General features: G+C 34.5%; 1 protein-coding gene and 1 long non-coding RNA gene across 10 annotated transcripts in view; one reads left to right on the plus strand and one right to left on the minus strand.

Moving 5' to 3' along the window:
• LOC123538663 (myosin-IIIb-like) overlaps nt 1-14,484 on the minus strand; it is a 79,429-nt gene extending 64,945 nt beyond the window's left edge. For all 9 annotated transcript variants that reach the window (XM_053530608.1, XM_053530606.1, XM_053530603.1 and 6 more), the window contains exons 1-4: nt 14,141-14,484; nt 6,980-7,155; nt 3,644-3,748; nt 1,146-1,245 (exon numbers count right to left, since the gene is read on the minus strand). In XM_053530608.1, coding sequence (XP_053386583.1) covers nt 1,146-1,245; nt 3,644-3,748; nt 6,980-7,155; nt 14,141-14,288 — 529 coding nt within the window. In that variant the 5' untranslated portion in view covers nt 14,289-14,484. The remainder of the gene's footprint in view (nt 1-1,145; nt 1,246-3,643; nt 3,749-6,979; nt 7,156-14,140) is intronic.
• On the plus strand, nt 9,569-12,507 carry LOC128550799 (uncharacterized). Its single transcript, XR_008368466.1, has 2 exons — nt 9,569-11,241; nt 12,314-12,507. It is a non-coding gene; the product is annotated as an uncharacterized LOC128550799 (long non-coding RNA).
• Nucleotides 14,485-15,101: the final 617 nt, after the last annotated feature.

Here is a 15,101-nt window from a genome sequence, read left to right on the forward strand (position 1 = left end):
ACAGTAAAGCTCACAATTCAATCCTATGGGCATAAAATATCAAAAGACTTGATCAAAGCTAGAACGACTCTTTTGTAGGGACATAAACCTACGGATATTTTTTTCTTCATTATAAAGATAAAATAAATAATTTAATATCATGTATTGATATAACCATATATCGGAAGACAATTATTCCCTCAAGAATAATAATAATTTCACAGTAAGTTCAAAACTTTTCCATTTTATGCCTGATTACCCACTAATTCATATCTAAATGTATCTATTTGTTTCACAGCAACAGCTTGTTCTAGATTACGGTGATATACTAAATGAGAAATTAACTTTCCATACTTTTAACCAATCTAAAGGCATTGAATTCAATATATATAAACATATGTGCCATTCAATGAGAAAACCTTTATTAATGACAAAAATCAAATTGAGATAACAAAATACCCATGTAGAACATTCTTTCATCTTTCAAATCTGAAAATTTGATGTAATTATCTGGACTATTTCAAGAGTTACAATTATTTTAAGAAAGTCACCAAAGATATTTTGAGATGTGATGTTCAGCATGTCATAAAGCATACACCATGCATGCTGTGTATTTTTCAAGTAATTAATGCAACAAATTGTGTGTATCACCTACAGAACATCATGCATTTGAATATTAGGGAACAGTTTAAAATGATTTTAATGAAAAATAACACTACAGTAACCATAAATTTTTGATTTCATCTCGGGCCTTTATCTACACACCTCTTTATTTAATGATGCATGGGTGTTTTGGAATACTGGTATATGTTGTCATGACAACACAAGTAACACAAATAATTTCCCTTAGATAAGTGTTTTACAATATACTTGTTTCTAGTTTCTGCATGAACACAAGAAAAGCAGTCAATTTCTAGTACATGTATTTTAAACTACTTATTATGCAATAAATATATCATGTCACTAATAAAGGTTTTCTCATGGAACTGCCCATATGTATTTTTCACTACTGCTTTTCTAGTTAGCATATCTTACCTGCTAGAAATGTAGTTAAGTGGCTTCCATGCCAACAATTTTATTAAGGTTAAAGAACAGTTTTTTAAAAAGATATCCAATGGCCATTTCTCACTAAAATATTAGTGTATTGAATTTTGTTTTAATCTTACCAAAGTCTATCAATTTAATGTTTCCCTTATCTGTCAGAAGTATGTTATGTCCCTTGACATCTCTGTGTACAACATGATTTTTGTGTAGAAACATCAGTACCTACAAAACACAAGAGCATTATGTTATGTCCCTTGACATCCCTGTGTACAACATGATTTTTGTGTAGAAACATCAGTACCTACAAAACACAAGAGCATTATGTTATGTCCCTTGACATCTCTGTGCACAACATGATTTGTGTGTAGAAACATCAGTACCTACAAAACACAAGAGCATTATGTTATGTCCCTTGACATCTCTGTGTACAACATGATTTTTGTGTAGAAACATCAGTGCCTACAAAACACAAGAGCATTATGTTATGTCCTTGACATCTCTGTGTACAACATGATTTTTGTGTAGAAACATCAGTACCTACAAAACACAAGAGCATTATGTTATGTCCTTGACATCTCTGTGTACAACATGATTTTTGTGTAGAAACATCAGTACCTACAAAACACAAGAGCATTATGTTATGTCCCTTGACATCTCTGTGCACAACATGATTTGTGTGTAGAAACATCAGTACCTACAAAACACAAGAGCATTATGTTATGTCCCTTGACATCTCTGTGCACAACATGATTTTTGTGTAGAAACATCAGTACCTACAAAACACAAGAGCATTTCGTTATGTCCCTTGACATCTCTGTGTACAACATGATTTGTGTGTAGAAACATCAGTACCTACAAAACACAAGAGCATTATGTTATGTCCTTGACATCTCTGTGTACAACATGGTTTTTGTGTAGAGACATCAGTATCTACAAAACACAAGAGCATTATGTTACATGCCTTGACATCTCTGTGTACAACATGGTTTTTGTGTAGAAACATCAGTACCTACAAAACACAAGAGCATTATGTTACATGCCTTGACATCTCTGTGTACAACATGATTTTTGTGTAGAAACATCAGTACCTACAAAACACAAGAGCATTATGTTACATGCCTTGACATCTCTGTGTACAACATGGTTTTTGTGTAGAAACATCAGTACCTACAAAACACAAGAGCATTATGTTACATGCCTTGACATCTCTGTGTACAACATGGTTTTTGTGTAGAAACATCAGTACCTACAAAACACAAGAGCATTATGTTACATGCCTTGACATCTCTGTGTACAACAGGATTCTTGTATAAAAACATCATTACTTATAAAACACAAGGGTACATTGATCTTATTTGCTGGGTTTTCTACTGGCAGTTACTTGTGGAGAACAGGTTACTTTGCACTGGTTGGGAAGCCAGGAACACCAGTAAAGTTAACTTCGATACTGTTGCAAAGATGAAATACTGTTGAAAAATTGCTGTTAACCCAAAATGAACTAAATCTATTATTTGAAGAATTAGCTATTAGTATAGAAAACAAACAAAGCTTAGCTCAATATGGAGAGTGCTGATCTAAGGATCAGGGGGTTGTGAATTTGATCACCATGTTACGTATGTTTTCCACTGACATTGTGTCTGAAGTCATTTCATCCTTCAGCACTGACCAAATTATCAAATTCCTTTACTTGTTTAAGTTTGTTTGTTTTTGTTGGGTTCAATGTTATACTGTCACAATAATGGGTCATACAGCAACTTCCCAGCTTTGATGGTGGAGGAAAACCCCAGGACTGGTGCCCCTACGTGCATTATTTCATCACAGCAGACACCTGGGTAGAACCAGGATCGTAAGTCAGCTGGAAGGCTTCCTCACACAAGAATTCAATACCATGAGTGAGGCTAGAACCAACATCTGTGAGGCACCTGTTTGAACACCAGTGTAGGCACCAGTGGTATACATGGAATTATTACGCATCTGAACTCCTTACCATCATAAATTTGACAATAAACTTCAGTCACGCATAATAACAGGTAATTGGTCAAACTGTCACTGAAACTATTTATCTCAATGAAGTCTTGAACTTCAGAATGGAAGTCAAATATTCTTCCCATAGAGTTATAATGATACTATTATCAATGAATAGAATATTAAATGCTAAATTGATAAGCCAATTAACATTTACAGTTTAACTGATCTAGTTGCCCTTTCCAAATAGAACTTTTACATGCTTCAGCATGTATATACACTAACATTACAAGAAATTTAAGAATTATACATGTATACAAAAGTTATTAAAGATATCATAGCAAAATTCTCAGTTTTATTTTTAGATGAAATCATATTAAAGATTAAATTAAATTAAATGCAGTAAGCAGTAGTTTCAGCATGATAGATTCCCTAATGAGTAATTATCAGAGGCTATGAAAATTTATTTCCAGGAACTATGGATATAAAGCTGAAATACTGATACCAGTCTCATCAATGCAGAATTCTGATTGGTCTATTATTAGCTAACTCCTGTAATTGACCAATGGCATGCTTGCATTCTTAGACTGGTCTGCAAACTAATTTTTATGCCCTAGGTTCCTGATGACATTCTATCAATACTTTAAGATCATACCAGTAAAGTTTCCTTTAGAATGTGTGCTAGTAGGGTTTCATCAATTTTCTTCCCAATATCTATCATGTGCTTGGCTAGGTCAGTAACAGATCCCCTTGAACAGTGCTGAAATAAGAAGAAAACAAGAGGACCATGAAGGCCTTGTATCGCTCACCTGACCTATTGACCTAAAGATAATCAAGATTTACATTCCGACCAAGTTTCATTTAGATATGGTCATAAATGTGGCCTCTAGAGTGTTAACTAGTTTTTCCTTTAATTTGACCTAGTGACCTAGTTTTTGACACCACATAACCCAGATTTGCATTTGGCCTAAAGATCATCAAGATTAACATTCTGACCAAGTTTCATAAAGATACATTCTTGCCTACCTAGTGGGGAAAGTATACATTTATCCGAGCACGCGCCGGGGATAGATATTTCTGTCTTTCCCTAGGGAAAAACCTTGTCTAAAATAGCGTGCACTAAGGTGACATCACATAGTACTGGTACCATTGTGACGTCATAAACTTTATAAATAATGTCAGGAAATACCCAAACCTATTTGTCGCCACAATCTATTTTGAACATGACAGGCAAGAAAAATGATCTAACATGTCTGCCTGTGTAAGACGGGGTTTTCCCTACCTGAGGGACAGTGTGGAATGGAAAACCGAGCGTTATCCATGCTGTCCCTAGGGTAGGGAAAACACCTGTGGCTTCTAAAGTGTTAACAAGTTTTACTTTTGATTTGACCTGGTTACCTAGTTTTTGATACTACTTGACCCAGATTTAAAGTGGACCTAAAGATCATCAAGATTAACATTCTGACCAAGTTTTATGAAGATACAGTCATAAATGTGGCCTCTAGAGTGATAACAAGCTTTTCCTTTGATTTGAACTTGTGACCTAGTTTTTGACCTTACCTGATGCAGATTTTAACTTGACCTAAAGATCATCAAGATTAATATTCTGATTAAGTTTTATGAAAATACAGTCATAAATGTGGCCTCTAGAGTGTTAACAAGCTTTTCTTTTTGATCTGGTGACCTAGTTTTTGACCCCAGATGACCCAATATCAAACTCGTCCAAGATTTTTTGAGGGTAACATTCTGACCAAGTTTCATTAAGATTGGGCTAAAATTGTGACCTCTAGAGTGTTAACAGTCAAATTGTTGACGAAGACGAACGCCGGACACAGGGCAATCACAAAAGCTCACCTTTGAGCACTTTGTGCTCAGGTGAGCTAATTAAATTTCAAAAACCTGTTCGTCATTACGTGACGGGCGTTTCCCGACTAGACCAGATGGCTTCCACGCTGGTTCCTTTGCTATAATTAGTAAATGTTAAATTTATTTCTGCATTATAAATGTTAAACCTTTGTACTATTGCTATAGTGTCATGTAAAGGCGGAACAATTACGGTGTGGTAAATGTGTATGTTACCAGATGTGACCAATGGGAAAAGTGCATTGTGACACAGTCACTGCATGGTTTCAAATATGTAAAATTAGACTCTGAATTATTTCAAGTGGTAAGATATACATCACCATCATGGTTTAGAAATTTATATTCTGGTATGAAATACATGGTTTTTGTTTAAAGTGCGTGTGAAGACTACTTAATACGTCCATATGTTTCACACCCAAATGCCAACTACTAAACCACAGTCTATTTCTTAATGAAATGGTGGACATTTTTCTACACCACTTAGTACTCTAAAACGATTGCATTTGATGAAATGAAATGACTAGTTTACCAAAGTTAGTTGGCTTTTCCAAAACAGGGCTTCAAATATCACAACGCTTAGATGAACGACTGTATATAGACGTCGCATCGTCATTCCTTTAGATTACACTGGACATTAGTTATAAGACACTTTCATGACGATGCATGCTAGTACCTCTGCTGATCCAATAGTTGCCGTAAATTGAAATCTTTATTGTTAAAAAAACGTAAAAGTATGCACAACTGAATCAGTGTAAACAATGTTAAGGAAGTTCTGCATGTCTGAAAAAACGGAAGTGATAGCGTAACGTCATTTATTCGGAAAACGTAGAATAAAGCCTGGATTCGGCGTAAAAAATCAAAATAATGTCTTAAAATTAACGTGAAATGTTCGGTACCCTTTAATCATGGTCAATTATCTCAAAAATAAGCACACAGACCTATACATTTTATTAAACCAAATTTAATAGGCCATGTGTTTATTTATAACTGTGAGAAGTTTCATAGAAATCAACATTGTAGAAAAAATTATATTTGAGAAAATGTTATGAAAGTTATGATTTTCCCATAGACTCCCATTATGAAATATTGCGCGAGGTCCAAATTTTTCAAATCAGTCTAACAAAAAATCAAGCACACGACCCTATCTTTTTTATTTGCTGAATTTTCTTGGTATATTCTGAAGTTTTGAAAAAATAGAGTTTAATCAAATTCTACATTGTAGAAATAATTTCGATCCAAACGTGCAGAACTACCTTAAAGGAAGACCAAACAAAAATGTATTTATATGATATAAATAGCAGTTTTGCAGTTTCCATTTTGGTGTGTAATACATGGGTGTGTTTGAAATACTAAACACTTCAAATACTTAAAAATATATTTAAAAATGAACAGTACTAAGTGGCATTTATTTCTGAAGTTAATCAAACTGTGTTTATATCTGACAAATGAATATTTATAGATTGAATGAAAATAAACATTTGCAAAACTGTACATGTCATCCAAATTTCAAAAACTATCTTAAAAAACAAGAAACTAGGTCAGTAGGTAACATTCCACATGATCCATATTCGAATATAACCTGAAGATCATCAAGCTTAACATTCTGACAGAGTTTCATGAAGATACAGTCATAAATGTAGCCTCTAAAGTGTTAATAAGCTTTTCCTTTGATTTGACCCCATCTGACCCAGATTTGAACTTGACCTAAAGATCATCAAGATTAACATTCTGACCAAGTTACATTAAGATATGGTCATAAATGTGGCCTCTAAAAGGTTAACTAGCTTTTCTTTTGATTTGACCCGGTGACCTAGTTTTTGACCCTAGATGACCCAATATCGAACTCGTCCAAGATTTTATTGAGAGTAACATTCTGACAAAGTTTCATTTACATTGGGTCAAAATTGTGACCGCTAGAGTGTTAACAGTCAAATTGTTGACAACAACAGACGACTGACGAAAGTCATAGCTCTTAATGGTGGTGGAAGATGTTTAAAAAGGACATTGTTACAGCGGCCATGGAGGCCCTGCAAAATCACTAACTATACTGAATTGATTCAAATAGGAGGTACATAATTTTGTTGTAAATAAACCCTGAAGGTTTATAAGATTTGAACATTTGTCTCACCTCCATGACCATCCAAAGTTGATCGTCTGTTCCTGAATCTCCCAATTTTAAATACAACCCGTAGAATTTCGGCATATTCGGATGGTCGTTAAAATCTCTGAGAATTCTATATTCCTCTTCAATTTCCTCAATAATTTCATGAATGGACTCCAAAATCTTCACAGCTGCTATTTCTCCTGTAATCAAATTGCATAATTCAAAATCTGTAAATGAAAAAATTGAGTATCATCAAAACTGCAACTTTTTTTCCTTTCCTGGTCTTTGTCTTTGGTTTGGAGTCACATCTAAACAATTTAGGTCATATGGAGACTTTTCCTGCTTTTGCAGGTGGAGAAAGACCCCAGAGTCACCCCTTCAGGCCCTCTTCACATTATTTCATCACAGGCAGGCACCTCAGTTGAACAACCAACCTCTCATACGTCAGTTGGATGGCTTCCTAACATTAGTTTGTTTGTGTAGTTTTGTTTAATACTGTTTAACACTAATATTATATCTGTGTTCCTGGATTATGTACCATTACACATTACATTTTTCTTCACAGTTCTGCAAAGTAGTCAAGTTCCTAGACTAGCCACTAGACTGATAATAAAGTTTTTGTCACAAAATTTCAACTTCTATAATTTCTTTTATTTCACAAACTTAGCGACAAATGCCAGTCTATTTTAGAGATTCTTTCAAAGAACTGATTGTAGTATGATATTAGACATCGGAATCTGATATAGACTGGCTATATTCACAATACTAAAAACAAGAGCTGTCCGTAAGACAGCCAAGCTCGACTATTCGAAATATTGTCCCAGAAGCAGGAAAATATTGACCAAAAAGGTTAAATATCAAAAGAGTTTTAAGTTCAAAAGGGAGAATAATTTGACCAAAATGCATATCAGTTATGGGACTTGCTGCTATCAACTAGTTTTATAACCCCAAAGGCACATGTGAAGTTTCAATTCAATATCTGCATTAGTTTTGGAGATAGAAACTTGCATGTAAAACTTTAACCAGAATTTTCAAAGTCCAAAAGGGGGCATAATTTGCCCAAAATACATGTCAGAGTTATGGGTCTTGGCCCAGTGAGGTTGGTAATTGATCTAGAAAAAGAAAAAATAAGTTTCAAATCTATATGCCTTTTAGAAATAGCTGTATGTACTTGCACGCAAAACTTTAACCAGAATTTTCTAAGTCCAAAAGGGGGCATAATTTGGCCAAAATGAAGGTCAGAGTTATGGGACTTGCTGCTATCAACTAGTTTTATAACCCCGAAGACACATGTGAAGTTTCAAATCAATATTTGCATTAGTTTTGGAGATAGTAACTTGCATGTAAAACTTTAACCAGAATTTTCTAAGTCTAAAAGGGGGCATAATTTGCCCAAAATACATGTCAGAGTTATGGGTCTTGGCCCAGTGAGGTTGGTAATTGATCTAGAAAAAGAAAAAATAAGTTTCAAATCTATATGCCTTTTAGAAATAGCTGTATGTACTTGCACGCAAAACTTTAACCAGAATTTTCTAAGTCCAAAAGGGGGCATAATTTGGCCAAAATGAAAGTCAAGAGTTATGGGACTTGCTGCTATCAACTAGTTTTATAACCCCAAAGACACATGTGAAGTTTCAAATCAATATCTGCATTAGTTTTGGAGATAGTTACTTGCATGTAAAACTTTAACCAAAATTTTCTAAGTCCAAAAGGGGGCATAATTTGCTCAAAATACATGTCAGAGTTATAGGACTTGACCCAGAGAGGTTGGTAATTGACCTAGAAAAAGAAAAAATAAGTTTCAAAGCTATATGCCTTTAATTGATGGCTGTATGTACTTGCATGCAAAAACTTAACCAAGGTGTGACGCCGACGCCGACGCCGACGCCAGGGTGAGTAGAATAGCTAGACTATTCTTTGAATAGTCGAGCTAATAAACAAGGAGCTGCGTTCAATAAACGCTTGATGCCCCCGGTGGCATCCTTGTCGATACAAAGCAACATAAGTCCAAAATGAGGTCAAGGTTAAACTGAGGTCACCCGTCCCTAGATTTGCCACCTAATGCCACTCCTTGCCACTTATTTCCATGAAAAAAGGGTGGCAATTGGTGGAAATAGGTGGCATTAGTTGGCGTTTGGTGTAATTCAGCTCTTTTTTCACCGAAGTGGTAAATTTGCCACCAAAAGCCACTTTATTTTGGTGGCATTAGGTGTAAATTTGAACATAGTTTTTCTTTATGGTGGCAGAAAGGTGTAAATTGGTAGAAAGTAGAACATAGTTTTTTTCATGGTGGAAATCAGGTGGCGTTTAGTGGAAAATAGGGACTTAGAAAATTTTCTTGGTGGCGAATAGGTGGAAAAAAAACTTAGAAATTTTTGTGATGTTTGATTTAAAAGAGAACTGTAAGATATTGGATTACCCTGTACAAAAATCTTCACATGGACTCAGGTTGGAATCAAGGTATAATGGACACTAAACTTCAAACTTCAGGCCTAACTGACACGGAACCTGACTTTGCTAAAACTCCACATTGACAACAGCTCATAGAACACAAAATACCCCCCCCCCCCCTTGATGCATTCAATAACTGTACAAGAAACAGAAATCATTTGGTCACTGTGCACTGGACGTTTGATGTACTACCTTTAAATCAATTATTATGGGTCATTTACCAGTCATAAGTGACTTCTGTATCTGTGATCTTAGACCAAAGCATTCTCTAGTTATTGGGCAAAAAAGTTCTAGTGTTCTGGGTCAATGTCACCTAGACCTTTGACCATTGACTGACCTCAAAATCAGTAGGGGTCGTCTGCTGGTCATGATCAACCTGCCTATTTAGTTTCATAATCCTAGGTCAAAGAGTTCTCAAATTAACATCCGGAAACAGCTTAACCATTCCAGCTCACTGTGACCTTGACCTTTGACTTACTGAACTAAAAATCTATAGGACTTATCTGCTAGCTATGTTCAACCTTCCCATTCACTTTCATGATCCTAGGCTCAAGAGTACTAGAGTTATCATCTGGAAACTGTTTAACTGTTCCAGGTCACTGTGATTTTGATCTTTGACCTATTGGCCTCCAAGTCAATATGGGTCACTGCTGGTCATGACCAACCTACATATAAAGTTTCATGATCTTAGGCCCAAGTGTTCTTGAGTTATCATCTGGAAACCGATTGGTCTACATACCAAATGACTGACAGACTGACCAACATCTGCAAAACAGTATACCCAGGCTCCTTCAAAGGGTTTCATTAAAATGAGAATAAGTCTATGCTGACTCTAGCTGGACAAAAATAATATTCAGAGTGGTATACAGAAAATTTGAATTTTTGTTCTTTTGTGAGACAGAATATTTATTGCTTATTATATCTTTGCATTATATTCAATGAAAGACAGAAAAAAGTGGAAAATAGGTGGCAACTAGTGTAAATTGGCTGTACTAGCTGAATCTGAAAAGATCATTTTTAAATGTGTCTGCAGTGTATTATTTCTGCATGAGTGAAAGTTGGTTAAAGATAAGATTAATGATAGATCAAGTTACAAGCTCCCACACAAGTGTATAGAAACAATCCCAGGTGGAATTTGGGTCAGTTAAGATTTATATATGCAGGCAAACATCAGGTCAGATGCAAAGAAATAGTTCTTGCCTTTTCTCTTCATTTATTGAAAAAAAAAGAAGTGTTTATAAAAAGGATGTTTTTACAATAGCTTTTCAACTTAAGGATTTGACACCTTCTTTAGCTAAACAAGAAAATGTATGTGTGGAATCAATTTATCTGTGTAGTAATACCAAATTTTGAAATCTGGCATTTGATGAGTCAGCCTGTGAGAAAATGGAAACACATTGTGAGAGGTAACAATATTATACTGTTTATTTTTTTTTAATTATTACTGTCTTTAACATTGTCTTAATTACTTACTCTTAACAAATACTTGAATTTGAAACAACATTAAAATTTTACCAAACTGCTTTAAATTAAAATCAACAAATCTCCTTTTATGTCTTAGGAAGTTTGGCAGATGGATAAATCGCAGGTATATTTTCTGGAATATAGCTCAATCATGTTTATAACACTGCTTGTAAAATTGTATCATTTTGTAATTATTTACATTATTGATTAGCACTTGGGATACAATATGTTCTTTAAACTGTTCATACCAGGTATCTTCTGTGAAAAAAGTGCAACTTTGTGACATGATATGCCTGCCTGACTGTATATACCTGAGCAGCATACAGCTTATTACTGCATAAAAGAAACATATCAAGATAATTTTGAATCAGGTAAATATTATATGCTTTTATAAAAGCTAATGTTTAAATAACCCTTATTTTTTAAAGAAATACACCAATTAATAAAAATTCCTGGCATATTATATGATAAATATTAATTATAAATGTGATGAAAAACCCAAGTGCTGTTATTACCTTTTGCCAAAGGTGGAGGGATATTATTTTTGGCGTTGTCCTTTCTTTTTTATCTGTTGTAATTGGAAAAATATTTTTATAGCTTTGTCTTTAGAATCACTAAACCTCATGTAATTATTATAAGCTCATTAACACTGCTTAACACTGCTCAATTATTTAACTAGTAAAAGAAGTATTTCCCCTTGATTTGGTAAAAAATAGGGATTTTTCATGCATCTATTGATGGATCTTCATGAAACTTTACAATAATGTAGATCGCTACAGGACAGCATTGCATGTGCAATTTCCATCAGGATAACTTCGGTAACCAAAGTTATTGCCCTTTAATTGTTTTTCAATCCATAAATTTCTACATAACAAGTAATCCATTGATAAATATTCATGAAATTTGACACAAGTGTAAATCACCTTAGAGCAATGGTGCTTCCACATCTTTCATCAATTCTCAAGTTCTTGTTATTGATTCAAGATGCATATATTTCCACAAAACAATGTAACCGTTTGAGTGAATAATATTTTTTCTTCAATGTAGATTTTGATGAAACTTCTCACAGTTATAATTAAGATGTTGCATATTACTGTGAAATCATTTTTATTTGCGTAGGACGAATTTCTGTGTATTTCGCGCAAGAACCAATGCGTGAAATTAAGACCGCGCTGTTATTATTTTTTCATTTATTTTTTTCATTTATAAATTGAAAATGTGCCCGCGCAAAACAGTCCTTTTTACGTTTGCTCGAAATTTCATGCCAACGAATTTAAATGATTTCACAGTATTTGACATAGATTAAGTTTGTAGAGTTTTTTGTTATGTCAGTGAGTCTTTCGATTTCATATATTTCCTAGAGGAAATTTACAATTTTCAGCAAAATTATTCAGAATGTTAGAAAAATATATTTATTAATAGATGTATGGTTTGCTGTTACAGATTGTGTGCTGGAAAAATGGCCTTACATCCAAAGGAGTGAAATTTGGAGAGTCATTCGCCATCTACTTAAGCCATCCTGGAATATGACAAAATAAGACTGCATTGACAACATCCTGATTCTCGTGTTCAGATCTTTTGTGATTTCTTGTGAAGAGTCTTTGATTTTTCATAAAATAAAAAATATATTAATATAATTTGATTTTTGCTTACTACTGAGTTTTTTCAGATTCAGCAGGTGCAGCCGATTTCCACTAGTTGCCATGTATTTTCCTACTATTGCCAGCTATTTGGTGGCATTTAGTGGAAAATAGGACTGCCACCATAGTGGCGTTTTGGTGAAATTTTGTCAGCTTACTGCCACCTGTTAGGTGGCGATGGGTGGAAGTAAGTGGCGTTTAGTGGAAAATAGATTTTACACCATAATGGTGGCATGTTAGTGGTAATTTGTCTAAATACTCCACTTACTGCCACCATGAAGGTGGCTATTGGTGGAATTAAGTGGCAAACAAATTTTCCACCATAATGGTGGCATAATGGTGTAAAACTGTCTAAATACTCCACTTATTACCACCTGAAGGTGTACACAAGTGGAAAGAGGTGGAATTTAGTGGAAAATGGGTTTGCCCCTGTCCTCTTTATTTTTTCACCATTTTGGTGGCATTTTAGGTGGCATTTTGGTGGAAAATTGTCTAAATACTCCACCATTGAAAAGGGTGGCATTATAGTGGCAAATCTAGGGACGGGATTAGGTGATGTTTGAAGATGAGGAATGGTCACAGGTTACATCTGTATTAGTATCAATTCATTCTTGTAAGTGGTATTAATGCTAGACAAAATGGTCCCATTTGGTTAACCAAGAGATGGCCCATATAAAGCAACCTAAGTCCAAAATGAGGTCAAGGTCAAACTGAGGTCAGGTGATGTTTGAAGATGAGGAATGGTCACAGGTTACATCTGTATTAGTATCAATTCATTTTTGTAAGCGGTATTGATGCTAGACGAAACGGTCCCATTTGGTTAACCAAGAGATGGCCCATATAAAGCAACCTAAGTCCAAAATGAGGTCAAGGTCAAGGTCAAACTGAGGTCAGGTGATGTCTGAAGATGAGGAATGGTCACAGGTTACATCTGCATTAGTATCAAGTCATTCTAGTAAGGTGTATTGATGCTAGACGAAACAGTCCCATTTGGTTAACCTCGTACGGACGGACGAACGGACGGACAGGACGATCACTATATGCCTCCCGCATCAGTAGATGCTGGGGGCATAAAAAAACAACAACAAAAAAACATCATATCTAGGAGCTAGACTATCAAGTTCCCTAAATGCAGCAAAAGTGACTTCCCCTAAAACAATGAAGGTGTCCTCTTCCTCAAATGTGACAAAGGTATCAACCTCTCAAAACATGACAAAGTTGTCAACTTGTCAACACCTATGAAAATTTGGCAGAGGCATCAAATTATAACATAGATTTAGAGCTAATAATTTCATTTTAAAATCCTTCCTTGTCGAAACTCATCTAAAGAGGGGGAGGAATGTAACACATTAAAATTCAAGTTTCCTCCAACATCAAAGTAATTTTTTATAAGGTGTAAGATGGATATTAAATATTGCATGATATCAAACTGTGATTGAACAGTCTCATAATGAGTAGAACCATTCTTGATCTTGATAGTTACTATGGCGATGATAATCAAATCAACAACAATTCTTCATCATCTTAAACATAGAAAAATGCTTTGCTTTATTGATATTACATACATATTTTATATCTCCTACATAATATCAAATCTGTTATAAATATAAGTAAAACAATATCATCTTACCAGTTTGTTTGTTCTTGGCCGAGTAAACCTCTCCGTATGTTCCTTCCCCGATGAGGTCAAGAAGTTCCCATGAGTCCTCAGGGTTCTCCAGCTCCGAGAACTTAATTTCCCTACTATACTGGTCATACATGCGGAACATTGCAGTCATTTTTTGTTGTTACTTCTTTCGCCCAATATATCACTGGCTTTGTTATTCAATGTAACAATGTTTCAACAGTTGTAGTATTATGTTGCACTTTAATTTTCTTCATTTTTAAGCAATTCCTTTCTCCTGGACATCATATTAATGACGTATTTTTCAGCATTATTCTGTAACTGATAAATAAAAAATGTTTAATATTTCAAAATAACATCGCCAACAAGTGGACTTAGACCTTGTGTTAAGGTAGTTCTGCACGTTTGAATCGAAATTTTTTCTACAATGTAGAATTTGATTAAACACCGATTTTTCAAAACTTCAGAATATACCTGGAAAGTTCAGCAAATAAAAAGGATAGGGTCGTGTGCTTGAATTTTTTCTAGACTGATTTGAAACATTTGGACCTCAGGCATTTTTTCATAATGGGAGTCTATAGGAAAATCATAACTTTCATGATATTTTTGCGATTAGAAATTTTTCTACGATGTAGATTTTAATGAAACTTCTCACAGTCGTAAATAAACATAATTATGGCCTATAATATGGTGAAATAAAATGAATAGGTCCGTGTGTTTATTTTTGAGATATTTGACCATGTTTAAAGTGAACCGAATATTTCACGCTAATTTTAACAATTAATAATTTGAATTATTTAACGTGTCATATGTTTTCATACCATATTTTGACTTTAGAAATATAGTAACAGTGCCATTTTAATGAATTTACTCACATGATGTCATTAATTCATCAAATGATTTTCATTTCCGTACGCCGAATCCAGGCTTTATTCTACGTTTTCCGGATAAATGACGTTACACTATC

Source organism: Mercenaria mercenaria, chromosome 18 (assembly GCF_021730395.1).
Source record: "Mercenaria mercenaria strain notata chromosome 18, MADL_Memer_1, whole genome shotgun sequence".
NCBI lineage: Eukaryota > Metazoa > Mollusca > Bivalvia > Venerida > Veneridae > Mercenaria > Mercenaria mercenaria.